Source organism: Colossoma macropomum, unplaced genomic scaffold (genome assembly GCF_904425465.1).
Source record: "Colossoma macropomum unplaced genomic scaffold, Colossoma_macropomum, whole genome shotgun sequence".
Lineage (NCBI taxonomy): Eukaryota > Metazoa > Chordata > Actinopteri > Characiformes > Serrasalmidae > Colossoma > Colossoma macropomum.
Window position 1 is genome coordinate 32,170,238 of NW_023494793.1, and position 27,042 is coordinate 32,197,279.

Sequence of the window (27,042 nt, forward strand, 5' to 3'; positions counted from 1 at the left end):
CATCTTCGGTGCTCTCTCTATGCAGCAGGAGCTCTGAGCAATGGAAGAAGGCAGTGGCGTGAGGCAGATGTGCCTGTGTCACGTCTGTTAGAACAGTCTACCCACCTTGTGGTAACACTGCGAACTGTAGCTGCAGGAGAGCGTGATCGTGAGAGAGAGGGAGCGAGAGAGAGAGCGAGGGAGAGAGCGAGGGAGAGAGAGAGGAGGGAGGGAGAAAGAGAGAGAGAGTCTGGGAGGGAGGGAGAGGAAGAGAGAGAAAGGGTCGAGGGAGAGGTAGAGAAAGAGAGAGAGAGGAGTTTAAACTAAGAGCTATGTTTTGGGACGGAGTAATCTGCTAGAGAGCAGTGTGCGGATCGGAGCGCATTGTGAGAGTGAGTGTGCGGGGGACAGATAAGGAAAAGAAGCCCGCCAGCCCGGCTGCTTGTTTTAATGTGCTGACTCTGGGGAGATAAAAAAAAAAGAAAAAATATTGACTCTTCAGTCGTGTGCCGAGAGCCAGGGCACGAGCGCCACATTTAACAAGAGGTGCACCGCAAAAAAGAAGAAAAAAAGAGAAAAAACAGGGCGCGAGGGCGGACAAAATACATCCGCAGCGCAAAACAACACGTTTTAGCGGATTTTTTTTACCCTCTGTTTTTTCTTCTTTTTTTTAACCTGTTTTCTTTTTTTCCTTTCTTTTTTTCCTCCTTTCCTTTGTCGGGACCAATTCCCATTTCCGGTAGAGAGAAAAAAGAGAGAGAAGGGAGACTTCCACTGACGGACGGCCGCAAGAGTGAGTGAACGAGAGGCGAAAAGGGACAAGAGACAACCAAAAAAAAAAAGAGAGAGAAAACAATCGCAACAAGAAACAAGATGTTCGAAATCAGCCGAACACTGAACGCCGCTTTGTTGAGCAATGAGGTAAAGACGTAGGATTTGATTATCTATTCTTTTTCACCCCGCTTTCAGTGCGTGTGAGCGCGAATGCGTTTGATTGCGTGCGTGTGCTGCCAACCATTCCGTTGAGTGTGTGACGTTAAACGTGTGTCTGTGTTGTACAAACGTGTCCATGCTTATAGATGTGGCAGCTGTGTAGGGGGCTAGCTTCATTGCACAGGGTCTCAGGGAGTGTGTGTAGCCGGGTTAGTTTCCAGGGCTGTTGGAACGGCGGGTTCACTGTAAATGGAGGATAGGCTTAAACCCGCCGTCTCTCCGCCACACAATCATTTCATTTTCTCATTTACTCAAAGCAAGATGGCTCTAACTGCTGAGCTTGCTTGATAACTCGCCCATATGGGGCTTACAGTGTGTGTGTGTGTGTGTGTGTGTGTGTGTGTGCATGACTGTGCGTGCGTGTGTGTGTACGAACGTGCTAGTACACGAGCACACGGCTGTCTATCACTGTAGCTGTCCACCTCTCTCTCTCTCTCTCTCCTCTTCCCTATGGTCTATCTTTTTCTGTCTTTGTGCTCCCTCTCTTTTTACCATTCTATTCTTTTCCTCTTTTCCCCCTTTTTTTCTTGTTTCTTCTTTTGTCTTTGTCCTTTGTGTGATCGCGCACCTTACGGGCAGTATCTGAAGATGATGGTAAGGTACTCCCAGTATTCGGCACTAGCCCAGGCTGAAGGCTCCGTCCCGGGCATGGGCTCCCTGCTTTTGCCCCACGATCCATCCAGCCAGCAGTCGGGGGCCAGGTCACTGGGGGTAAGAGGATAGACAGATACGCTATTGTGTCAGAGAAAATGAGAAATGAGAGCAGAATACGGTTAAAACAAACAAGAGGAAGTAGTATAATAGCATAATAGTTACTCAATTTAGGCAAATGACTGTGGCCCTGAGGCTTGAATTAGCAACTGTTTTCATGCTTTCTTGTGTGATGACAAGTCCGCCTACTATTTCTAGCACTAACACTCTAAGCAAAGACAGAAAGAGAGAGTGAGTGAGTGAGTGAGTGAGTAAGTGAATGAGAGAGAATATTGACTTGTTTGTGTATGTTTTGCCGGGTATGTGTTTGCACCTTGTGTGTGGTGATGCTTGAAATTGAAAGTCTGTTTGTGTGCATGTGCGTGCGTGTTTGTGTTTGTACTGTAGTGTGTCTACTCATTTTGGGCATAGCAAAAGGTTGCTTATAGGTGAGATATAAGTGCATTTGGATTGTGTTAGACTGTGACCTTGAATTTCTTAACTTTTTTTCCCTTGGTGCACTAGACCCTTTTAGTGTGAAGCTGTTTGGGTGAAGTGAAGGTATTTTGGCATGCTGCAGTGTGGGACAACGTTTCGTGATTTTATTGTGCGCAAGCTCAGGTACCCATATCTGCAATTACGGTTGTGTGGAGAAGGCATTACAGACTCACCTGTATTGCCCTTAAAAAGCATATGGGCTACTATATGGTGGTATGACTCTTCTTCATTTATTTTTTGCAAATGAAAAGAGGTTAAAAGAATATTTTCTGCCTCTGTAGTGTACGATCCATTACTATGGACTATAATTTCGACACGTTTACCTGTACTTAGTAAAATAACAAAAAAACGCACTTATAATAAAAGCTAATGGGCAGATGCTTTAAGTTTACAGCTACCTAATACTACATAATATGTATTACATGCATATTAAGTTACAGTACCGCAGCAAATAAAATGTGTAGGTTTCATTTTCAGCAAATGCACAAGCATTGTGCTTGAACTTAGCTGTCAGTGCTGCCATTTTCAGTCTGTTTCATAATAAGACAGCGGGTTGACGTGGCATTGCTGGTATGAGGAGCTGATTTAGGTGAGGAAGAGAGAGAGAGAGAGAGAAAAAGAGAGAGAGAGAGAGAGAAAGAGAGAGAGAGAGAAGCAGGCAGTGCGGGAAAGCCCTGGCAGGCTGGTAGAGTCGGCGCCGGTCGGTTCGAAGTAAATCCCTGACTTGGTGCATTAAATCGACACGAAGCTGTGGGTGTCTAATCTGTGATGGGCTCTCGTTCCGTTTCCCCACAAAACAGGATCAGCATGCCTGCCTGGAGCCCGAGCCCTTTCTCACACAAAACACAGTGCTACTGACAGCACTGAGGCTGCTTTGCCAACACACACTCGCTCACACACACTCTGACACACTGCGATGGCATGACGTGTGTTTGGTTTAAGAAATAGCTAAGCAGTGTTTACCAGCGACAGCAGTTACTGAAATCCTTACTTGCAAATCCTCATGAGGTGTGTGTGGGTGATTACTACGTTATGTTTGATAAACACAGAAATTATGAACTTGAAGATTATTCAAGTTCTGAAAAAAGCTGTACACAAATCCACAAACAAACTAATCATCACCGAGAACAATTTCATTTGCGCCTGGGTCCCTGGCACAAAAAAACTCTTGTTCTAGCCACAGGTTTATGATTTCTCATTTAGCTGGAAAGGGCAACCATTTATGGCACCATCAATTTCATATATTAGTAAAATCGAGAGAATGATCAACCTTTTTCCCCCTTCACTCTGGAAATGCCTGAAAAGAAAGATTCACTTTCTACTTCTTGAATGATTACACATATACTGCAGTCTTTGAGAACATATTAGCAATTTAAGAAATGAAAATCAAACCAAATATAAAATGATCCTTAGAGATAATACTGTTACATAACCCCCAAATCCTATGCACTCCTTAATATATGATATTATGTATGTAATCGAATGATTCTGTTTCAGACCACAGGTAGAATCTGTACTTTGTTGGTGTAGAATAAACTCAACCTTATGGTGCTGTTCCATACTGACTCGTAGCTCATAAAAAAAGAATCTGCATACTCAACTGGCGTTTCTTGGCGAATATTTAAACATGTTTCAGATTGTAATTAACCAGGTTAAAACAGACCATCGTTACAGTGATTAATGGCACCTTCATTAAGTACGCCAGATCATTTGCATACATTAGAACAGTGCGAAGCAGGAGGTAAGAGGCTATCTGGGAGTGTACTATGTGAAGCAGACACATATTTTCATCAGTTTTCCCACATACATCTGGTTGCGGACAGAGTGCATGCAGAAGGACATATTCACAATATTCAGAATATATATATGGCCATTTTGTTCAAATGCATACATACACTGTATGTACATGACTGTTACATAAACCTCTGCTACTTATTTTGAAATATAGCCCAACTATAGGTAATAAACTGTGAAATTAATGAACCCGCTCTATTTTCTACAGACGTCAACCAATGTTAAAATGCAGAGCTGAAAGTAATTATTAGAATGAATATAGCACTGAAGAAATCAATAAATCACCACTAGATAATGGTAATGAAGTCACAGATTTAGCTACCATTAATATACAGCATTTGAGCAAAAAGCAGTTCATTGCTGCACCAGCTAATGGCCACCGCGTTAGAACACGCTCGATGTCCTTGCCATCCTAGCTTGTGCCAAGCACTCTAGCGACTACTTGGAAAAGCTGGCAAACGCTGAAGCGGTGTCCGATCAGGAGGAACAAATATAGAGGTTTTCTTTTTTGCATGAGGAGAATGTGACACATCAGCAGTGCCCCACACGCTGTGCTACATTGGGCATAGCTTGATTCTCAGAACTGTTAGACGTTCAACACAGAAAGGCAAATAATTCAGAAATAGCGGAAAGAGCCAATAATGAGAAATGAAAACGCAGAGCCAAAGGCATTGCCAGTGCAGCGGTTGATTGGCCGGGCATCGCTACTGATACAAAACAAATTGCATGCAGGTTTGCAAAATTGAAAAAGTGACTTTCTGATGAGAAACGCAGCATTCATTTACACAAGCACACACAGACGCCCACAGACGCCCACCCACACGCTCGCTCGCTCACATTCAGTGCTCTTTTACAGCTGTTCCGTCTCACCAAACATGGTGTTTTTTTCCCCCCCTAACTTCATTTCAGCCATTTTGAGGAGGTTATGATTTCCCCTAAACTCATTTAAAGGAGCAGAGAAGCAAACGGAGAGGTGGGGGAGAGGAGAGGGAATTGTGGAGCGATTGGCAAATGTCTGTTGGCAGCGCTCGAGATAGGCAGGGTCAGCTCTATTTCACAACAGTGATTAGCTCGGCCCATCTGCCGGGCCGGCCGGCTCCTCCTGCCGTGATTGCACTGTTTCTCTGCTTAATGTAGCCCAGGAAATTAGTTCATTTGTGCTGCTCAACCCCAGGCCCACTGATCCAAGAACAGGTGCGGCATTCTACTGCGCACAAAGCCTGGAATGGGTGTGCGTGCGTGTGTTTCTGTGTATCTGCACATATGTGTGTAGAGTGGAAAAGCAGCCAGTGAAGCAGACTCATCAGCTGCGAAAGCCTCTGCACAATAGCAGTAGATTGCAACAGATCAACTTCCTACACGAAAATACGAACACTTTTTTCTCCTCCTCTGCCCTGATGTTATAGGATGGCGTAATAATTAGCATTCACCTCTGCAAGTCAATATGCAGATTTTCAAAATATATTTCAATATTTTAATTCTAAATGCATTCTGACAAAACAGTTGCAAATTACTAGGCTTCATCCACTAGTAGTCTTTTAGGCATGAAAAACAGACACTGCTATGCTCTGGTCAGTGTGAAACTGCTATAGCCCTCTTGACCATGGGCTAGAAGTTACGCTCCATGACCTGTGGCTGGGGCTAACCCTGTTTGACAGAATGCACCTCCATTTTTGAATGAAAGGTGTGAGAAACAGCTACTAAACCTGTAGGTCAACTAGTGGTCACTACCACACATGCACACCCACGCACACCTACGTACAGACTTACAGAAGCACCCACCGCCTCACAGTACTCAGACTGCACTGCACCGCACACGTACATACAAGTGTGAACATTGCAGGCAGAGGAACAGGGAATCCAGAAGCGTAAAATAGCATTAAAGAAGCCCCTATTATTTACAGCTTGAAGCCAAACATCATATAGACCTGCTTCCAAATACAATTTAAGCGTTACTGATGAATAGGCTAAAGAGAAGGATTTTGGTCTTAATTATAGCGGTCTATTTTGAGACGGCAAATTCAGAGGGACTGGACTACAATTACAATATTTTTGAAAAACAAAAAATCACAGTGCTTCCTTTACCTCAAATTGCTCTCTTGCTGCAGTTAAGTATTAGGCATTTCCTGCCATTGATGCAATGTTTGTAAATGAAGGTTGGAAACAAAAAAGCACTTCAAAATGTCCAGTAATTACTGACACATGGAGGCCTTGTCAGCTCATGACGAAGTGCAGAGTAAGGATCTAATGAGATGTTTTGTCCTTCTCAAGATCGTATCAGTGGCATCACCTGAGACAATGCGGTCCGTCAGCTTTTCATCCTCGTTTCTTTTCCAATTATGCTGAACAACAGGCAGTCAACCTCTGGAGCACTGAGAGGCTGCTGGAGAAGAGCACACAGGCAGGGCTCTGTCTTCTGTTGGAGTGGAAAGAAAAAGAAACATGAAATTCCTCCATACAGAACAGAAATAAGCACAATAGGACATAAGCTTGCTTTCAAAGTAATTGTGCGTGTGCTGGGGTGTAAAAATGCACCGAGCTCTACTGCATCAATACTAAAATCAATGAAAATAATAATCAATAAACTATGCAGCCATTTTTTTATTTCAAAATGGAAATATTGGTTTGACAGAGAAAATGTTACTTTGGCATACATTTTTATTGCTTAAATTATATATTATTAGGGCTGTAATTAAAATAATTCATTGTGAGTAGTCACATGGCTCATTGTTGTTAATCGATTAATCAATTAATCACATTTGCTCCATTTCCTGAAATTTAACCCAAAAGATTTTTTTTTGTCAATTAAAAAGTAGTGCATTATGAGTGGACAAAACAAGCTTCATCAGGATGTATTACTTCCTTTAAATAATTTAACAACATTTTAATAACATTCAATAACATTTTTATAACAATTAAATGACAATGCAGGGTTCACACGAACTTGAACATGAAAATCATAGGATTTCCACAGAGGGAACACAGTTTTCATTTTTCATGACCAATTTCCAGTGAGAGCAACAGTGACTACATGTCCTCCATTGCCAACGTTACTGATTTTCCTTTAATCTGCAGAGTCAATAATGTGAAAACGTGAGCAGCTGGGCTTTAGGTTGAAACTACAGACAGTCTGAAGTGTCATATACAGCATTGTGGAATGAAATGCATACATTTTTGCTACTTTCTGATGTAATTCTGTTCATTTGCATTTATTCTACTGATGCGTATTAACAAGCAAAAACACGCTTATTGTCAAGACAAATGGTTTTAAATAAGACTTTCGCACAATACTGTATATATGTCGTCATTAATGTATTAACGCATAATCACTAATACTCAGTCACGTTTGTGTACTGAGTATTTTAATCTGAATAAAATTGAGTGTAATAATTACGAATTGCACCAAAATAGTCAAATCCAGCTGAAGCAATATCATGACAGATAATTTCCAAAAAAATGATAATGGAACCGAATCGTTGAGGTCAGAGCTGTAAACCCCTGGCATGTGTGTGTGAGTGTGTGTGTACATGTGCACGTCTGCAGGGCTTGCTCAGTCTCACACATACACACGCAGAGTGCAGCTGAGCCGGAGCTCTGGGGGTTGTCTCTGCTGAGGCGGGGAGCAGGTGTCTCCAGCCAGGCAGAGATAGAAGCAGACCGGCCTGCTCCAGCCCAGCCTCAGCCCGGCTTCAGCTCCACTCGCCTGGGGAAGGCAGGTGGCATGTGGCCCCTCCGCCACCCCGCCCACGCAGACAAGAACCACTGTCCCCTTCCCTCCGGGAATCAACAGCCACAAACCAGCCACCAGACCACCAGTCAGCCTAGGAGCAATCAGCCTGGCAAACTGGAGCTGGAGCCAACTGACTGGCTTTAATATTTCCACTGTTTGTGCTCTCGTCGCGCTGTCCGTAATTTTGCTTGCTGTTGATCAGCACGAAAGGGGAGTTTGTCTGAAGCCATGAAAGAAAGCTTTGAATCAGAATGCCTTTTTTCTCTCTCCCTCTCTTTGAAAAGAAAACAAAGGGAGCGACGGCTGAGAGAGGGGTCAGCGTGGTGGATGCAGGTACCTTGACCTGGAAGTAAAAAGCCTGTGATTTCAGCAGCAGCAGGAGGGCAGTGATGGCTCAGAAAGAAAAGCTACCGCTCATCCCTCTTTCCACACACACAAACACACACATGCGCTAAAGGTCTATTATTCATCTAGTATTTTAAGCCATGAAAGCTGTGGTGAAACTAGAGATCAGAAAGGTGAAATCGGTCAACAGTGAAAGCTTTGTGATCGGAGAAGCACTTCCACAAAAACAAGCTTTTTTGTTTTAAAAAAAAAGAAAAAGTAAACAAAGGAAACCACCTTAAAAATAACTGTTTTTGTAGTGCCAACAGGTCAGCACAGAAAGCACAAATGACATTGAAATTCAGGTTTTTATTTTCTTAACGCAGTTACTATTCACAATTACTCCAGTGTCCCCGCTGTGATATTATCTTGCAGATAATGTAGCGAAATTACAATGATTACATTATTTATTGTCTCTTACCTATTTTACAATTATTTCAGGTCTGCTAAAAGAGTGGTTTAGAATGAGAAATATTGAACTCGAAATGGGGAAAAGTGTGTGAATGCCTACTAGCCATTTTACCCTAGTCTGGCTAAGTACTGTAATTAGCATTTTTTTTTGGCTAATTGGAGCGAAGCTGCAAAAGGGCTGCAGCGTATAGAAAAGCAGACTCTCATTCATCAATCTCGGTCTCTCATTACCCAAACTCAACCAAGATTAGCTGACTTTTGCCCTTCTGACCATGATCGCTTTGGACAACATATATTCCTCACTAAGGACAACACATGCTTGTCTGTCCCAGGAGACTTTTTAAAAACTTCTTCAGAATTAAATGGTTATTATTTAAACAAAGTCATTCAGAGTGGTTTGATGTGAAACGTTCCATTCTAAAGAAACTTCCTGAGTCAGAATTGTTCAGTGGTGGTGACTGGAACCAGACGAACACTTGTTCGTGAATACACTGCCACATGTTTGTGAATACACTGCCTATTGTTTGAGACACTGTCTTATGACAGTTTTGACCATATCTTTTTAAAACATATATTTTTGAATACCCTCACTTATGGAGGAGGTGTACATGGTGGTCGTACATGGTGGTTTTGGATAGCAAATAAAATGGCTAGATTTGTGCTATAGACATCGCAACCCCTGGTTCCTATCCTGTAAAGAAATCTGAGTCTGTAAATTTCTCCACAGTGAACCATTTCTCATCGAACCACTCTGAATGCTTATATCTCAATGACTGAATAATGAGGAAAGTTTGAAAAGTCAGTGGGATTCCCCTTCAGAGCACACAAAATAGAAGTGAATGGGAAGGTATTTCAGAATCTGCTCATTGCCTTGAATTCTAATCAAGTTTTGAGTCAACAGGTTTTCATTCCTTTACAAAATACAGTAAAAGTGTCAAAATTATGGCCTGAACAAATCAATTGTATTCTACAGATGCAGCAGGTAGTGACTGAGTATTCCTTTAAATTTTTGAAACTCTTGTATCTCACAAAGCATTCATTCTAAATAAAACTGCTGAAGTTGCATACATGAGAGTGCTACAGCTGCTCTTGGAAGCTAATCATCGTTCAGAATCAGACGGCCATCTTACAGCTGGATTTGCACAGTTGCTATGATTCAGAGGCTGGTGGTAAAGTGATAAATGTGCCCAGCGTCTGAACGATAGGCTGCACCCATGAGCTGACACGTTGACAAATGACGCTGCTTCCCCCAAATTGATAGATTCTGAGCCCATACGTTTTATTGATCGGCTAATTGTTCAGGGGGGGTTGGACGCGGCTGCTGTCGTGAATAAATGATGGATGCCTGGCATGCTGGGGAAGCTGAGGAAGACCTCCGAGGCGTGGTGTTGCTTCCTGTGAGACCGTAATCGTCCTCCTCACAGCCCCGAGGAGCCTTTAGTCCCTGCTAGCTCTCTCCTCGCATTAATAATGCATTCTCTCTAACAGCAGCATTCAGCTCTAAACGCTCCACCATAGAAGCCTGTCCAAAACATCAATAGCAGCTCAACGAAATAACCTCCATTTGAGGCTGGGGCAAAGAACGGAGTTACGAATGATAATTAATCCTCAAGGCATTCCTTCTAGATCTACAGTGACTCTCTGTCTTTCTCTGTCTGTCTCTCCCTCTTTCTTTCTGGTGCTATGAATTTTGGGATGGAGACAGCAAGAACAGGGATAGGTTGGGTGGTGGAGAAATACTGATGCTGCTTTTCCCTGAGCTCCAAATGACAAGGTGACAGAGTGACAGAGGATGTACAAACAAGGAGAGATGGGCAGGAGACAGGGGAGAGGGAAAAAAGAGGCAGACACAGCATGGATTTCCGTTCAATTTCACCCTGGAGATCAGAATGATGTGGCGAAAGGACAGAGCATACTATTACTGTGTACCATACAAAAATAATTAATTCCTGTACTGTCAGTGTCTTGCATGGAAAAAAAACCCAAAACTACATTGCATCTATTAAGTACATCACAGCAGCAATAACTATTCCATATAGACATTAAAGGCTAGGCATATTCAATCTAGTTCAACAAATGAAACTTTCCAGTACCTTAGTGCACTATGCCTGCAGTAGCACTAATAGCTGCCACTCTAAGGCTGGTTAGGGCACAAGTGTGAGCTCCCTCCTCCTCTGAAGGGAAGCACTGATTAAAGCCTTGGCCAGATGGACCACCGTGGTCTTCCTCGTTGCACTGTAGAGCCACCGACTGGGATCAAACGAGACAAAGGCCATCCAACAGCCAAGTGGCCCAATGCCCCCACTCAACCAACCAGCAGCCAGCGCTTAGCTACCTGCCACGCATGCCATACAGCATGATAATGAATAGAAAAAAAGTTAGACATATCACTCACTATCACCTCACCTGTAAACTGAGAGGAGAATCTTAGAGCTCAAGGAGTAACAGGGGGTGAAACTCAACCCCAACTTCATCAGAATAAAACAGTAATCTGCTAGTTTGCACACACATGTATTTTTTGGCTGGCTTTTACATTGTGTGGATGTACAAAAATACATATAGCGAAATCTTTTACATAACAAAAAAAGAAAAAACTACAAAAAAAAAATATGATGCCAATCAAAAAATTGCCAATATTAATATTAAGTCTTTGTACCAGCACCACCAACTACTACTGATATCTTTGCATTGCTGTGCTGCAGAAAGTAATGCTTTTCTGCAGACAAACTCATGTCACATCTGAGGAGCGCGCGATTGGTGCAGGCTGAGGCCAGGTTCAGCAGCCCCATACACACTGCAGCCCCGCACTAAAGCTGTCATGATAAATTGCTGCGGGGTTGAGGGTCCTCAGCGAGGAGGTGACAGTTATGGAGTTGGAGTTTGGAGCTGCCTCACACTTGTGTCCTCTGGAAGAAAGAAGGGACTTTTTCACAACCAATAAAACATGTACTGTCATCTTGGGCAGTGAAATGAGAATTAAGGTGCGTGTCAGTCAGACATTAAAGCTCGAAATGGCTTTATGAGTTGTGGGTTGAAGTGGCTTTTTTTTATTTTCATAATATAAAACAGTATATTGCCCCTTTCAAAGCAAAATCTCATATTTCTGAAATGTTAACTTTCCAGGAGAAAGTAAAAACATTCTTAACTTTTAATGTAGTTTAAGTAATGAGCTTTTATTACAAGTTATTTTGAACCATTTCTATTGGTCCATTCATCATGAAATTTTTACACTGCATAAAGGGCAGCTGACATTTTCAAATAATGTTAAGAAATAAAAGCCAAACAAAATGGAGTTACATGGTTTTGATATGACAGTGATGAAATGAACAGTGTATGAAAGAGGCCATCTAGTAAGGAATTTTGTCAAGGTTAGTACAAGGCTGATATTATGTATGATGTCTGTCGTTCATAAAATAAGGTGTGCGCTACTAAATCAGGTAACTGCATTACTGTTGCATTGTGCACATCTTTTATTCTTATAAAAGAAGAAATGGCTGCAGTGGAATAGCTAAGTCCAGCCTACTCTTGGCCTGGACGGACTAAGAAGGGAGCCTCCCTGGATGCAGAGCAGTCAGAGCAGGGCCAGGCCAGCAGGTGGGCCCTGACACATCCAATACGGTTAAGACTCATCATCATAAAAGACACCAGCGGCCGCATGGGGCCGAGGTGAGAGAGAGTCCGTGTTTACAAAACAGCACCAGGAGAGAAACGGCAGGTGGCTCAGTGGTTGGGTCCACTGATTAGCAACATTAGGACTGCTGTTTCATATCATGGATATAATAGGAAGGTGGCCTTGTCCTGGAGAGGATGCAGGCTCTAAGGTCTTTTCCCTCACTTTAAAACCTGCTGTTCTGCCCTTGAGAGAGGCACTCAGCTCCAACTTGCTCCACAAGTACTCCAAAATATCACTCCAAATATCACTCCTCTTTCTAAGACTTGCTCTCCAGTCAATAGCCTTGAAAATGTGAGGAAGGCTCTCAATGGTTTGTCTTTAAATAAAAAAAAGGTCAAACTGAAAATGTCAGAGATTATGATTCTTCAGTATTTTTTACAATGATTCAATTACTATGCTTATAATTCACTAATTGTATATAAAAATCTACTGTCTTAATGGAGGTGAGAGACTTTAAATGATTTAGTTGTCTTTTGGCTAAATAACCATTGCACATATACACCACTAATTAGATATTATACATACAGCATTACACGTTAGAAGTATATGTATATACACACATTATGAAAATCTATTCACTGAAATTCTACCTTAAATATGAGATAAATGTTGTTTTTTTCACTTATCACTGAGGCTATATATACATTAAAACAAGGCAAGAGCATCATAAATATACATATCTGTGATTACACACTGTTTCACTTTCTACAGAGAAGTTTAACAAAACTTGAAAATTCTCTGTGACAGACCAAGGACATTTTTGGAGAGGTTTAAAAGAAGCTTCTAAAGAGAGAGGCGGCTTTAACACAATCGAGTTGACACCTTGCGAGGAGTCTACACTTTGCCATCTTAAAATAAACCTGCGATGACTGAGGGTGAAAATTGAGAGGAAAGGTATGCACTTACAGGAGCGATTTCACCGAGTTGAAACAATTATCACCATGTCTCTCGCATGTTTCAGCATGTCACCCTCCAGCGAGAGGTTTCTGAAATATAGCGCAACTCTCATTAGAAGCGCTAGAGAAATCTGGGCAATCTCCATACACAAATGACACGTGTCCAAACAGAGACGCGGGAACTAGGGGTGCTGAGGAGGCTGCGGCACCCCCAGATTTCAGAACTGTTTAACCGCAAGAGCTAAAAATAATCACTTAAAATTACTTAGAATATCTTCAGTATAGCAAAGAACTATGTGTGCTTGTTGCAGGATGGAGTTCACATTTTTATTTTGTTTTATTTATTTATTTTGGAAATTTGCAATAGCCTTGCACTATTTAAGTTAATGCAATAGCCTTGTGCAAAGGTGTTGTTGGCTAGCCCTGAACTCCAAAGCAGCCTAATGTTGTAAAACTTACATTTTTCTGCCACAGTAATTATCTTCCGCTCCCATCCATTTTTTCAGCCATTGCGATAATCTCCCTCTGGATGAGCGTTTGGGTATTGAATCTTCAGCATGTAGCTTGACTATGAGCCTGACACAATTGGTTCAACAATCTGATTGCTCAACTCATTTGCATAAAGTTTGTCCAGCATGAGAGCGAGCAGACTAAGTATGGCGTGCATTAGGGGTTGTTATCTAAGTTATATGTGTAAAGGTGTATTATCACCTCTCACCACGTTAAAGAATGATATGATATATTCTGTTTGATGTAAAATACCTAAACAACTAATTTTTTTTAAAAGGGGAAAACACGTGGCATTCATGTTGTCATGTACATGCTGCTTAAAATATCAGCACCTCCAGCTCAAAACACCCTCCTGTGTCCTAGTGTCCAAACGTATGTGGAATTTGGCCAGTGCAAATAGTGTTGTGGCTTAAAATACAACTGTAAACAAGAGTCAATGAATTGATAGAAACTGCCAGTTGAGAAAGCGATTACGGTGTGTGTGTGTGTGTGTGTGTGTGTGTGTGTGTTTGTGTGTTTGTGTGTGTGTGTGGACTGGGCAGGATGGGGCAGGCAGGGTTCAATGTAATTAGTCAGATTGAGGGCTGAAATGAGGCAGTGTGAGAGGAGGCAGGGGCCAGAAGTGTGTATGTGTGTATATGTGTAAGTGTGTGTGCGTATGTCTGTGTGTGTCTGTGTGTGTGTGCGCTGGGATGCTTTAATTGGAGCTCAGTGGCTGGTGAGAATCAGAGGTACTCCAGAAACAAAAGAGCAGAGAGAGAGAGAGAAAGAGAGAGAGAGAGATAGAGAGAGAGAGAGAGAGAGAGAGAGAGAGAGAGAGGTGGCCATGCTGTGTGGTTGCCAATGTGCATGTGTGTGTGTGTGTGTGTGTTTCTATGTCTGACTGTGCGGGTGGACAATCACTAAATGACATTTTACACGTTCAGCCATGGCTCAAACAGCAGATCAAAACAGGCCCTTCTTATATGAACTAAAAATAGATAATGTTCTCTTATGAAACAAGAAAGTAGCATTTTGTTTTCCATCTTTAGCAGAATTTGAGCTGGATCAATCTTACTTGGGGAGGTGCTGTAATTTGAGTGATCAAGACAAGACCTATGAGTTTAATCCAGCAGGAATCTGCATTATCCGTAATTTTAACAAGTCTGTTAAACAATAAATCTAGAGAAAAGTGCCTTCTATGAGTCACCAAACTCGTAGCTCCTTCAGTAATAATACTAGGAATGCACAATGATGTTGGAATTATACTGGTATTGGCAGATAATTGCTTTAAAAAAACAGACACAGATAAATGTTTAGATTTGACTAATATTTTAAATGATATTTAATGACATTTTGTTGTACTCTGGAAGAGCAGAACGTTAATGTGAAGCTGGGCTCTACATTTTATTTATTTTACTACATTTGTAAACCTACAGAAATAAATGTTGTATTTAAGTAGTGCTAAACCAGGTAGATAGAGTCCCTTTTTATGTATATTTAGGTATCTGCATCAGCCTTGCTAGTGATACATACATGAAAAATATCGGATATCGGCATCGCCCCGGAATTCCCATATAAGCAGTAGTCCTGTTGGAATCAACCTCAGAGTAATCTAGTAACAACCCTGGTAAAAGACAATGGCACGTCTGTTTTTGGTGACGAGGAAACAAGAATAAAGTTCCTTTATCATCAAGTTCAAAACATACTACTGTAATCTAAAACATTTTGCTATGGGTATAATTAGAAGGTGAAGAAAATTGTAATATTTTGAAAGTACCTCTAACAGGGCAGTGGATTTTCTGCTTTGCTGAGTGGCATTTGTTGAATGAGTTGAATGAGCCCACTTTACTGGGAGTTCCTTTTTGTTGGTTGGACCCACTTAACCCCTTAATCCCAGGCTTATTACATACAAGGATTATTATTTAGTAACTACAGGGACTTTAATGCAAGCTGTTCTTAGGTTATAGAAGTATGTAATAAAACTTTTGGTCCCTTGTGGTAACTGGCCATTTAAGGGGTTCATTTTAATCTTACGTCCAGGCTGTGATGTTTCAATACAGACTATCTGGGGTAATTTAAGGAAATTACACAGACTGTATCCGCATTAATCGGCTAGTCGAATCCCTTACAAATTACATTCCTGGACCTCCACTGGTAAAACTGATCCAGCTCAAACAGTGCTTTAGTAATACCAAACTCACATCAAAACAAAAGAAAACATATTTTAAATGTCAGCTAGTTTGGAGCTGCACATAAAAGGCCATTTTTACAGAATGCAAATAAATCAATTAGCCAGATTGTTACCTCATTACTCAATTCACAGGCCCCTTCTGCTTTAATGGCTTTTTGACAGCTGATAAATGATGTCCTTTACATTAGCTGGCCTGTTTTAAGACTGTTCAGCTTGTGGTCGGATGAATTGTACAGCAGACGCACGCAATACCTGATTATAGAGCAAATCGGGCAAAATGGCCAACAAACTGTATGAGCCAGTGGGAGACAAAAAGCTTTCAATTAGTTTCTGTGCATTTAACTGAATGAACAATAAATGAACATAATTTATTAGTGCAGCATGTGTGTGCACACACACACATGCAGAAATACACCCTCACCATTGTGGGAGATGGCAGAGAGCACTCCAGTCACAGCTTCCCTCTCAGAGCCTCCATGTACTGAAGCCGGAGCCTCCAGCATGGACTGCATGCCATTCTAATCCCTCAGACCATCTTCCTCCATCTGTCCTCACTCCGCCACTGGTCAAACACACGCAGAGAGAGGAACGCACTGCTCGCATGATTCATACTGGACGCTTTCCTTCGCCGGTTTCGGCTCACATATCGCCTGCTTCAAATGCATGCTGTTGAAATTCAATCAGTGATTCTGTCATTTGGAGAAATCAAAAAGTAATCTAAAGAAATGAATCAGAATGGATAATCTTGTATGACTTGTCTAATAGAAAATGGTTGCTGCCTTGTAGCTTTCTATCACAAGACTGGGCTTGAAAATAGAGGAGTCTCGTACATGTTTGGGAAACACTGAATGTATTGAATTTACATGCTTGAGATGTGTACATCATTTCCACATGAACACAACACATTACATCAACACAAATTCAGTTTACTTAATTTTGACAACAAATTTGTTCATGTAATATGTTTCACTCATGTGGAAATCACATTATTTAAATGCATCACTTTTTCAATGAGAGAGAAAAAAATTAGCATTCACTGCACACCGTTATACAATGAACCAGATCTTCACTGTCATATGAAAACTTCAAAAATCGCTTATAATTTTTCTTTTTATGAGCAACCACCCTTCGAGTGGCACATTGGTCCAAATTTACTTGGAATGAAAATGTGTTGCATTAACTTACATTAAACATTAATAACTTTTTTCCTGCTACACTCTCAGTAGGACTTGTAACAATTTCATAACCCTTTTATGGTACTATATAGAACCATTTTTTTCAAAAGGATCTTTATATTTGTTCATTTACAACAGGTTTTTCATCATGGAGAAAAACCATTTCTGTGTTTACAGTTCTATATAGAACCACTGACTTTACTAAGCAACCCCTTTAAGAATCATTTTAAGAGCGTACTTTAAGAGCACATTGCAATGTTACCATTTTGGAGATATGTTTTATTACAACAGCAACAATACAGAACATCAGGCTTCCCCGCTCCAAAGCTAGAACCTCCAAAAACCTGGCCAATGCCATGAGCTGCTACCTAAACCCAAAACAAACCAGTCACTACAAAGACAATTTCAATATAACACTGAAAAAAACTGAAAGATGCACATTCAAAATTGTGTGCTTAAATTTAACATGATTGTCAATACGCTCTTGGCTTCATTAGATCATCTCTCATTGACCATTTTTCATGGAAACCACTGGTCAGTGATCAAAACTAAACATCTGGGGGCATTCTGTCATTTTTGTATTGTTTATAGCTGTTATATGAAATCAGTATATTGCACAAGGACCAGCGACTTTGCAATTGTTTGCTTTGAAATAAAATATAATTGCTGAGACAAACCAATTTGTGTAGTATATAATTAGAGCACAGCAGCATCAAGAAAGTATTCAACAAAATCGAATCAAATCTGAAAATATATGTATCGTTACACCCCATGCCAGGAAAATCTCTTCGCTGCTTTTGTTTGCGTCTCGAACGAGAGCGTCAGAGACTTCAGCATAGGCTCTCACGCCTCATAAATATTTCACAGGTGCTGTTCTGAAGAGCCACGGCGCTTGGCGAAGGGAGGTCATAGGTGAAGAGGAGAGGCAGAGAGAGGGAGAGTGGATGGCTACCCATCTAATGCACTACAACTAGCTTTCCTCCATCCATCCCTCCATCATGGAGAGGGGGAGCAGTGCCCAGAGCGTCCATTTCTAGCCTGCTCCTCTCTCCAGCAGGCCGCTGAGCACCGGTAGCAGTCATTAGCAGGCTACTCAGCACGTATTGAGAAGTGGAGAGCGCTCGTGCTTGCTCTGCTTTGGGTTAACAGCGCTGCAGAGTTTGAAGGCAGTGGAGAGGCGCTATGATAGCTCCCATCAGTGGTTGGCAGACTGCAGATTGGTGAACTCACACAGAGGTTAATGGACTAACTCAAGTTTGTCTGCGCTGCGATGAGAGGGGCCCTCGTATAATTGAATCAAGCCTGCATGTGAATGAAACCACAAGCAGGTTCTCTCTCTCTTTCTCCCTCTCTCTGGTTGGGAGTGATCAGAATTAATGTGTTGTTGGGAGGCAGATGAAGGGTGATGCATTTTGTAGCACCACGACATGCTGCAGCTAGCAAAAAAAGCACTGAAGTGTACATTAATTCACATTTGTGGAAAGCAGCCAACATGCTAAAGTTTCCTAAATAATAAAAGTACATCAGCAATATTAGCAGTACAAGTGCATAAACCTGATATGAGGCCACCTGGTGGCAATTCAACTGGCGGAATGTAAATCAACCTTTTTTGTTATTATTGAATATTTGCTCCGTAACTCTGTTATCAGATTAATAAGGACACTGTTGGCTCTCTATGTGAACTGTTATGTTAAGCTACTAGCGAGCAATGTGGGGTGAGAGAAAAACAATTCCTGCCTCTCCACTAAAACAGCCGTGCGGAGATAAAATTAAAAGTTTACACAGAGTTTTAAGACTAATTTAGCCATAATATTTTCACAGCTTGCCTAGTACGCTTAATGGATTAGACATGGATGCTAAAACAGGTCTATCATTATACAGTGATTTATCTTATCACTTATAATTCAGTAGCTACTGTAAAACTAATATGTAAGTTATGCAGTTGAGATACAAGGATGAGATACAATACAAGGATGGGTAATTTAAGTAATTTAACTCTTAATATACTAATATTTACAGCAGGTGTAGCCTGTACACAGTTTGACAATGCAAAACACATACTCACCCAGCACTGAGCTGAAGATGTACACAAAGTTTGGGCTTCCTGAGGTCGTCACCTCGTGTGGGAGGCTTGCGAGTCCACTGAGAAATCTGTTTCATATTTAACACGGCTGCTGGACCCTCACGCCAACACTCATTCTCATCAAGCTGCCTGAGCAGCACCAGGGGACGTCACGCTTTGTTTCTGCAGGTACAGAGCAGGTACAAGGGTGGTAAGAGCAGGATTCTGGAGATTCTAGCTTTAGCTTGTGGAGGTCTAATTCTGTTTTTTTTGTGTGTGTGTGTGTGTGTTCCATACATCTCTAAACCTATGCACTGAACAATAATTCACACATTTCAAAACATGCAATTCAATCCCCAGTCCATACTGTCTATGTACAGAAGCTAAGCTGCAAATATGTTCAGTTTCGAATTCACTGTCCTTGTTTTAACCACAAAACAACAATCCATTTTCATATATCCATCTGTGCAGCCCACAGCAGTTTAACTTGGCCTGTTTATGCTTAAGTTAAAAGCAGTGTTTCAGGGTGAGCACAGTCAGCCTGTTTAATTCTACACTGTGAAAAATGATTCAATGTTTTAATAAATTAATAACTTAACAGAATGTAAACACAAATTATCGTTTTGTTAACTTACTATTATTCGTTCAATGAACTCAAAACCAGGCACGTTAGTTTTTAACAGTGCAATGGCGGTTGGAAAATTGTCATGTAAAAACGAACTTTTTTCTGGTGCATGAACCCACACGAATGTTAGAAGTAGGGGGCAAAACACAAATTAAAGTGATACGTAGGATATGTGCCCACTGACTTTTCACAAACTCACCTCCAACTCTGTCGTTTGCGCTGCTGTGGAAGCAGACCGCCGTTAAAAGCCCGTCCTTCTCTAAACAGCCTCCATTACTTTCCCCATGTAAAACTCCCCGTGGCCTTCTGCGCATGCGCGCCAGACTAGTTACCCGACGGCTGCAGTAGGCGGTGTGCTTATTATGCCTATAATACATACTGTATTACTGTAATAATAACTTGATAATGAATGATCCAGAATGTTCATTCTTTGTGCCTGTAAGGCGGCAGTGGGGACTTTTTGTAAGGAGCGCGAGCAGCGCGCGCTGAATGGGCTCGCCCTCATTAAGGATGCAGGTCGCGTGCAGCTGCGAACAAGAGCGACACGCGGCTCGAACGGAGAGAGCGGGAAACTGGGGAAGACTGAGGAACACATGAGGATGCCTTACGGGTTTTTTTCCTTTCACTTAACTTTCATTGTTGCCTTAAATAGCCAGTTTGACGTCTGCAAGACGAATGGAACGGAAAAACAGGCATCTGTATTCGGGTGTTTTGGGACCTCAGGTCATTTGGGACATATATGTCATATATAGGCCCTGAATGACAAGGCCATTTTTACGTCCTGTGAAAATGGCTTTTTAAATTTGAATTCGCCTATTTGGCGTATACATTCAGAAAAAAATATCACTTATAGGGCCCAGCTGAAATTGTACGACTTTCCCTGTTGGCTGGTGGCTCACAATGCCTGAATGCACTCTAAAAATGTCTGAAACAAAAGGTCTTCATTAAAACAAATTTTAAGTCTAATAAATTCAGTGCTTTTAAAAACAGACTCTAAGTGTTATACGAAACAAAGCGCATCGTGCCTAATAGTTCTACCCCGATTATGATTTTTCTCTCAGATGACTGTAGCCTTATGGCACGTGGTCGCCGCGTGGCCGCAGGGACGCTCTCGTGCACGCGCCCTCCCCTTCGAAAACGTTCCACCTGCCACGCGCGACAAAACAGTGAGGGGCGTCGAGCAGCTGCGGCAGCGGTGCCTCGAGCTTTTCGGGTTTTACCCCCACAGTCGCACAGTCAGTCCCCTACTGACACGCGCTGATTTATGTTTTCCACCCGTATTCCGACAAGCCCGCTCTTTTGCGTTGGGGTTGGCTACTGGCCCACGCTCACGATGCATCCGCCAATCAAAGAGCAGAAGGGCGGGGCTTCTAGGAACACATCGGTCTTCTTGGGTGTAGGTACTACTAGCCAATCCCAGCAGTGAAGGGCGGGGCTGACCGCAAAACCGGTGGGCAAAAAAACGCTCGCTGCCGAGCATCCCTCCGCTCGAGCGCGCCACTCCTTGTGTGCCCACGCTCAACCAATCAGATTTCGCACGAGACTGCCGCTGCGCTCCATAAATGGTGCGAAGGAAATGGTACGCTCGCACTAGCTTTACCGATTCAGGCGAGGCTGCGTTCTTTTTATTTTTTTTGGTTGATTTTTGTTGTCGTTTTTGTTTAGCAAAAAACAGTTTAATTTCTCGTTCGTCTGCCCCTTTCTCGCGTTCAGGAGAGGAAAGTGAAACGCCGCCGCCCGCTACCGTGTCGTTTGACTGTCCGACAGCTCTGTCACGGTCGTCGCCGCTCTCTACACAGCTCGCTGTAGCGTTTAGACTGCCTGAAGAGAACAGCCCAGTGTCGACGGCGCCGGTTGTTTTTCCACTCGTCACACCTCAGAAAACAAGAATGGTCATGGTGAGTAACGTGGCCTGAGCTGTTTTGTTTTAGCACATGTGGCTGGTAGGCTACCATATTTTACTCACTATGGTTTCCAAACAAAATGAATATGTCGCTTATTGACGCTCCGTTTCCCCCAGAAAGTTTTTTCTGTCTCGTTTTCTGTGAGAATCTTCAGGAGCATGTGAGGGATGAGGACAGAATATGGTGCAGGCTTGCTCTCTCAGGTGTGCATCTTTTTGCGTAGGGAGGCAGTGTAGGTGTGTGTGTGCATTGTCTTGTTAAAGAGCAGGCGTGATGTCCTCGCGTTAGAGCGCGCGTGATTTTACTACTTTGCTAGAGGGACAGATTTTTGGGTCCTCGCGACCGTGTTGTTTACGCTGGTGCATAGGAATAGTGTGGGGTACTTTCACACATAGGATTTAATACGCCTTAAGACGACCAATATCAATTTCAGTGAAGACTTTTTTATTAAAGAGCTTAATTGTGTTCACATCTGTATTTTGAATTGGATTTAAGAACCACATGCACCTGCTATTCAGTGTATTTTCAGTACATATAGTGTATGCTATTCTGTATTAAACCTGGGCAATATGACAATATTTATCGTTATTGTGATAAATTACATCACAGTATGTCACAGTTTGCTTTTCCGAGCCTATCGTGGATATCGTCAGTACTTAAAAACCACTGAACTGCATGTTTGATTACAAAGAGAGCATAATTAGTAAAGTTTAACAGGATTTCCTCCAGCACAGTGTGTAAAATGTTGAATACAAATAATAGAATTAATAGTTTTTCATGGTATTTTTAAAGCATGGGCTTACTTTGTCTGTTCTGAGGCACCAGAACAAATCATGACATATCATGTATCGTAAAAACTTCTTAAAGTATCATGAAATGACATTTTGCCGTATCACCCACTTCTATTCTGTATATACTTTTTTTGACATATCCGTAGATTTTAATATAAGGTATGTGATAATACTAGAAAATACTAGCCTTGTGTTATTTATTAATTAAAGAATTTACTATTGTCCTGAAAACCATCTATATGACCTTACAGCTTACTTCAGATTACAATGTAGTTGGGCGGGGGGAGGCAAAAAAAAACATCCTGCTGAAATCAGTGCCTGCGTTTTAGTGCTTTTAGTGTGCATGCATTAGTGGTTAATTTATGTACCCGGTGCTGTGCAGGCATCCTATCAGCGTAGTGCCTGTAAGTGCAATCTCTCATTGCGCTCACTCAAGCACGGACCTCAGCAGCGATTGATTGCTTTTGCTGGTATGGAAGGAAGGGAGGAAGGGTGGGGTGGGGTGTGTGTGGTGCTTTTCTTTAGCTAAGATAGCACCAGTGCTCCTCCTGTCTGCTAGGCTGCCAGAGCGAAGGTGTTAATTTTTTACAGGGGGGAGTGCAGATGACGGGCGGCCGAGGCAGCCAGTGAGAGCGCAGGGGGGAGGAGGGGGCTGCTGGTGACCTCACCAATGAGGAGGGAGCGGGGGGCTGCAGCATTTGGCTCATGCCAAAGCCTGTGCATTCACAAGCAGCTGCGCTCCGAGGAGGAATGCCCACTCTCTCTCTCGCTGGCCGCACGCTGCCTCACCACCGCTGAGACACATACAGGGAGAGGGAGAAGGACGAGAGACAGAGGGAGAGAGCTCAGAGAGAGAGAGAGAGGGGACATTCGCACAGCTGCGGGAGAGAACTGTGCTCGCTGGCTCACAAATGGAGTGGAATGGGTTTAAAATGGTAAGGATGCTGCAGTGATTTTTGTCTGGGGCGTGCATGTCTGTGAGTGTGCGTGTGTTGCCCTTGCCGTATTTCAGCGCTTGCAGCTGCAGTGCCTGCACTAGAGAGTCTACCGCTTCCTCTGTTTCTCTCTCTCTAAGTGTCTCATTTCTCCTCCGCATCAATTTCAATCCAGCCGGATGGTCCTCACCTCTTTAACCGCCTACGAGGGGGTGCGTTTGGTTTGTAGAAATAGAAAGAAGGGTGGAACAAGAAGAGGAGAGGAGAGGAAAGGAGGAGAAGGGGTAGAGGAAGAGAGGAGGGGAAAGGACAGGAGAGGCATGACGGATAAAGGGCTGCGGTATGTGTTGTCAGGTTTTAAAACCTGTTTTACAACCAAGGAGGTGTGCAGAATCTTAATGAACACCTTTAGATTAGTGCTCGCCTTTGTTCTGCTTCTTCTCCCCCCTATACAGTGTGTCAACCCCCTCGATATTGATTTACAGATCATTCCGCATCTAGACCTGTTTAGCATTTCTAATGTGCACATTTTTTGGTGTTTCGTGCTTGTTTGAACATACAGGAATAGGTTGGTGGCGATGCTGGATGCAGATGCAGAGTATTGCATAACTGCATGGCAGTGAGCATTCTGAAGCGTAAGTTTGTAAATGAGTGTGAGTGGGAGTGACCCAGTATGGGAGAGCGAGTGAGTGCGTGTATGTGTTTACTTATGTGTGTTTCACTTTACATTTAAATCCATGCATATTCCTTTGTGTAAACATGTGTGAAAATCACCTGCTGTGCAAGTATTACAGTTTGTGTAAATATTACAATGGCAATGATAGCGCAGGCTGCAGTCTGCATGCTTTGTGAGTATGTGTGTGTGTACGGGTGAGTGAGCGTGTGTGTGCATCCATTGTTGACTAAAGGCTCAGAGGCTGCCTTTCCCGACTGTCACCAGGCTAGTGGGAGACTGTGCCTGCCTGGAACGAACTCACCCCATGAGGGAGAGGGAGAGAGAGGGAGAGAGAGGGAGAGGGAGAGAGGAAGGGGGGTGGGGGCAAAGCTGACAAAACTACACTAAATCAGAAAATACTCAAAAACAGAAATGTGAGTCCTGTATAATATGTGATTGACAGCTACTACAATATTAAAACAGAAAGGCAGTCATTGCTGGCTAATATTGCTTGCGGGCATTTACATTTTTATTTTTTTTTACAGGATCACACGACTGTCAAACACTAGACAGCATCTGAGCGGGTTTTAAAATGGTGTCCTCCTCCACTGCTTAGGGAATTCTACAGCTTGGCTATTTGCATCCAAAATGTGGGCAGCATTATTCATTTTTTTCAGGCAAATGTTTGACTGTTTGTGTGTGTGGGCTTTAACATGCAATCAAAATGCTAATTGAAAAGAGAGCAATTCCCAACAGAGAATCCTGTCGTACCGTACACTGTCTTTCTTCTCAGATATGAATGTATGTGAGACAGAGAGAGAGATGCAGTGGAGTAGTGAGGGGGCTTGTCCATCAGTGAATGTTGAAGGATTCAGGGGGCAGAGAGGTGAATAGAGAGAAAAGAGAGGGAGAGAGACTTCCTACATGTTTTAAATTCTGAATTGATTAGCACTCCTCCTCCTCCTCTACCTCCTCCTCCGCAGTGCCCTGTCACAGGAGGAGCGGCCACTGACCACTGAGCACAGTCCATCTACTTTCTGCCCTCTGGAGCATTTCTCCTGTCTACACTTTTCTTGTCTCTTCTACACTTTTCTCTTCTCCCCTCTACTCACTTTCTCCTCCTGCTCCTATCTACTCTCTTCTGCTCTCCCCTCTTCTTCTCTACTCTCCTTCCCTCTACTCTCCTCTTCTCCCCTTTTTTCTCCTCTTACCTCCTCCTGTACGCAAGCCACGCTACTCTACTCCAGGGCTTTTCTCCTTTGTTGTCCAGCTTCAAGGTTGCATATCAATGCTAATAAGTCTGTGGCTAGACTGAATATTAAGAGGCAGAGGATCAGGGCGCAGGTGGGCAGCAAGGAGCAAGAGCGAGGGAGAGAGAGACTGACCGCTGAGCTCTCAGGGCCGAGCAGCAGGGGTGAGAAAATAGCCCCAGGAAGTGTGATGGCTGGGTGGAGGAGTTTGCACCCCTCTCTCCACATAGCGTGACTACACATGACAGTGGACTGACACAGGAGACCACTTGATCTATCAGAGAGTGAAGGAATGGTAGAAAAGAGAGAGAGAGAGGGAGGAATGGTAGAAAAGAGAGAGAGAGAGGGAGGGAGAAAGAAAAAGAAAGCGAGAAAGAGAGAGTGGTGAAAGAAGAAAAAGGAGCTAAAGTTGTTTCCCTGTGGCTGTATATACTCGGGGGATGCGTGTCACTACTGCATCCATCCATAACTGTTCCACTGCAGGAGAGAAGCCTGATGCTTTTAAACGCCCTCTTTGCACTGCTGTTCCCTGTTGGCCTCAGATGGTGGCGCTGTAAAGCTTCCTCCTGAAAGAATAACACAGCTGCACCTCTAATAGACCATGCAATACATATAAAACATGTCCACCTCTCTTAAAAGCACAACAGTTGGTATGTGCATTTTATTAGTGAAGAATTTGAATTACATGACTACATCAGTACAATGTAACGCTTGCACATTTTTCTTTCAGTTATGCTGTACCCAGCTCAATAGTCTGAATACACAGCCAAGGACTATAAGACGTCATGACTGACATGAGATCAGATCCTCAGAGACACAGCAGATACAAATCGGCTCATGGACTGGACATGTGGCCAGCGAGAACAGGCTGACCAGGGAGGACAGGCAAGAGATGATGCTTTAAATGCAGGCCTACACATCCGCCATCTCCAATAGCGGTCAAGAACCGCACCTAAAAGCAACAGTCCAATATCTAACTATTTTCCAGTCTGTAAAATAAGGATATTTTAGGCATTTGGTGCAGTGACTCTCATTCATTTAGGCATGGAAGAACTCAGACATAACTGCATTTTGTCTACATCCCACACCGAATTATGCCAATGTCAGTTAGATTTTATTCTCTGGTGACACAGAGCTGTTTCAGTAAGATGTCATCTGTGGCTCCTAACTTGGATCATGTGCTGTTAGTCAAACAGCAGACATCTACTGCTTTTTTTTCTATGTCTGTTCAAATAGTCACTTAATCTTATTTTATCTAATTAATTTTTAAATATAATTAATAGAAATATTAATTACAGAATCAAACCTCTAAGTGTAATTTTGGAAGAAAAAGAAGCTGAGATTTCACTACTTGATTACAAAAGGCAACATATATAGAAGATGAACCTATTGTACTCTATATATTGTTTAGTCTGTAAACAGATTTTTAAACAGGTTTTGTACTTTGTTTCACATTGTTATTTTCAGGTAAGGCTAACTTAACTGGGATCCTTAACGCTAAAGGCTAACTTGACAGTTTTTATACATTATTACCTTTTGAAGTTGTGTTGACATGGAATTAAGTGGGGTATTTTTGAAAGTCTTGACATCTTTTGGATGGCAAATTATCTTAGGTAAGCAAAGGTTAATAAGCCAAGTCTGTTCAAATAAAATCTGCTCCAAAGCATTGTCTCAATTATAGGCTTTCTTTTTTAAGTAGCCTTCTTTTTTTGTGCGAAGGCTAAATATACATGAATACCAACAAAACGTTTTAGTTAAAATTTTAATAGGCTTCCACAGTGATTTCTCTCATTTATTCATCTCCATTCTCCCTGCAGATAGCTGAGGCGAGAGAGAGAGAGAGAGAGAGAGGGAGTTAGAGAGAGAGAGTGTGTGCTCTTAAGGGAGAAGGCTTCACAAGCACGAGCCTAATTC

The 27,042-nt window shown here is 42.4% G+C and overlaps 1 protein-coding gene across 5 annotated transcripts in view; it reads left to right on the forward strand.

Annotated features, from left to right (window-relative positions):
* The first annotated feature begins 226 nt into the window (after nucleotides 1-226).
* elavl4 (ELAV like neuron-specific RNA binding protein 4) overlaps nucleotides 227-27,042 on the forward strand; it is a 99,046-nt gene continuing 72,230 nt past the window's right edge. For 3 of the 5 annotated variants that reach the window (XM_036579199.1, XM_036579202.1, XM_036579203.1), the window contains exon 1: nucleotides 227-900. In XM_036579199.1, the coding sequence (XP_036435092.1) occupies nucleotides 853-900 (48 nt within the window). In that variant the 5' untranslated portion in view covers nucleotides 227-852. Of the gene's footprint in view, nucleotides 901-21,228; nucleotides 21,492-23,027; nucleotides 23,224-27,042 lie in introns of those variants that run through there. The other 2 variants (XM_036579201.1, XM_036579200.1) reach the window with 2 other exon arrangements.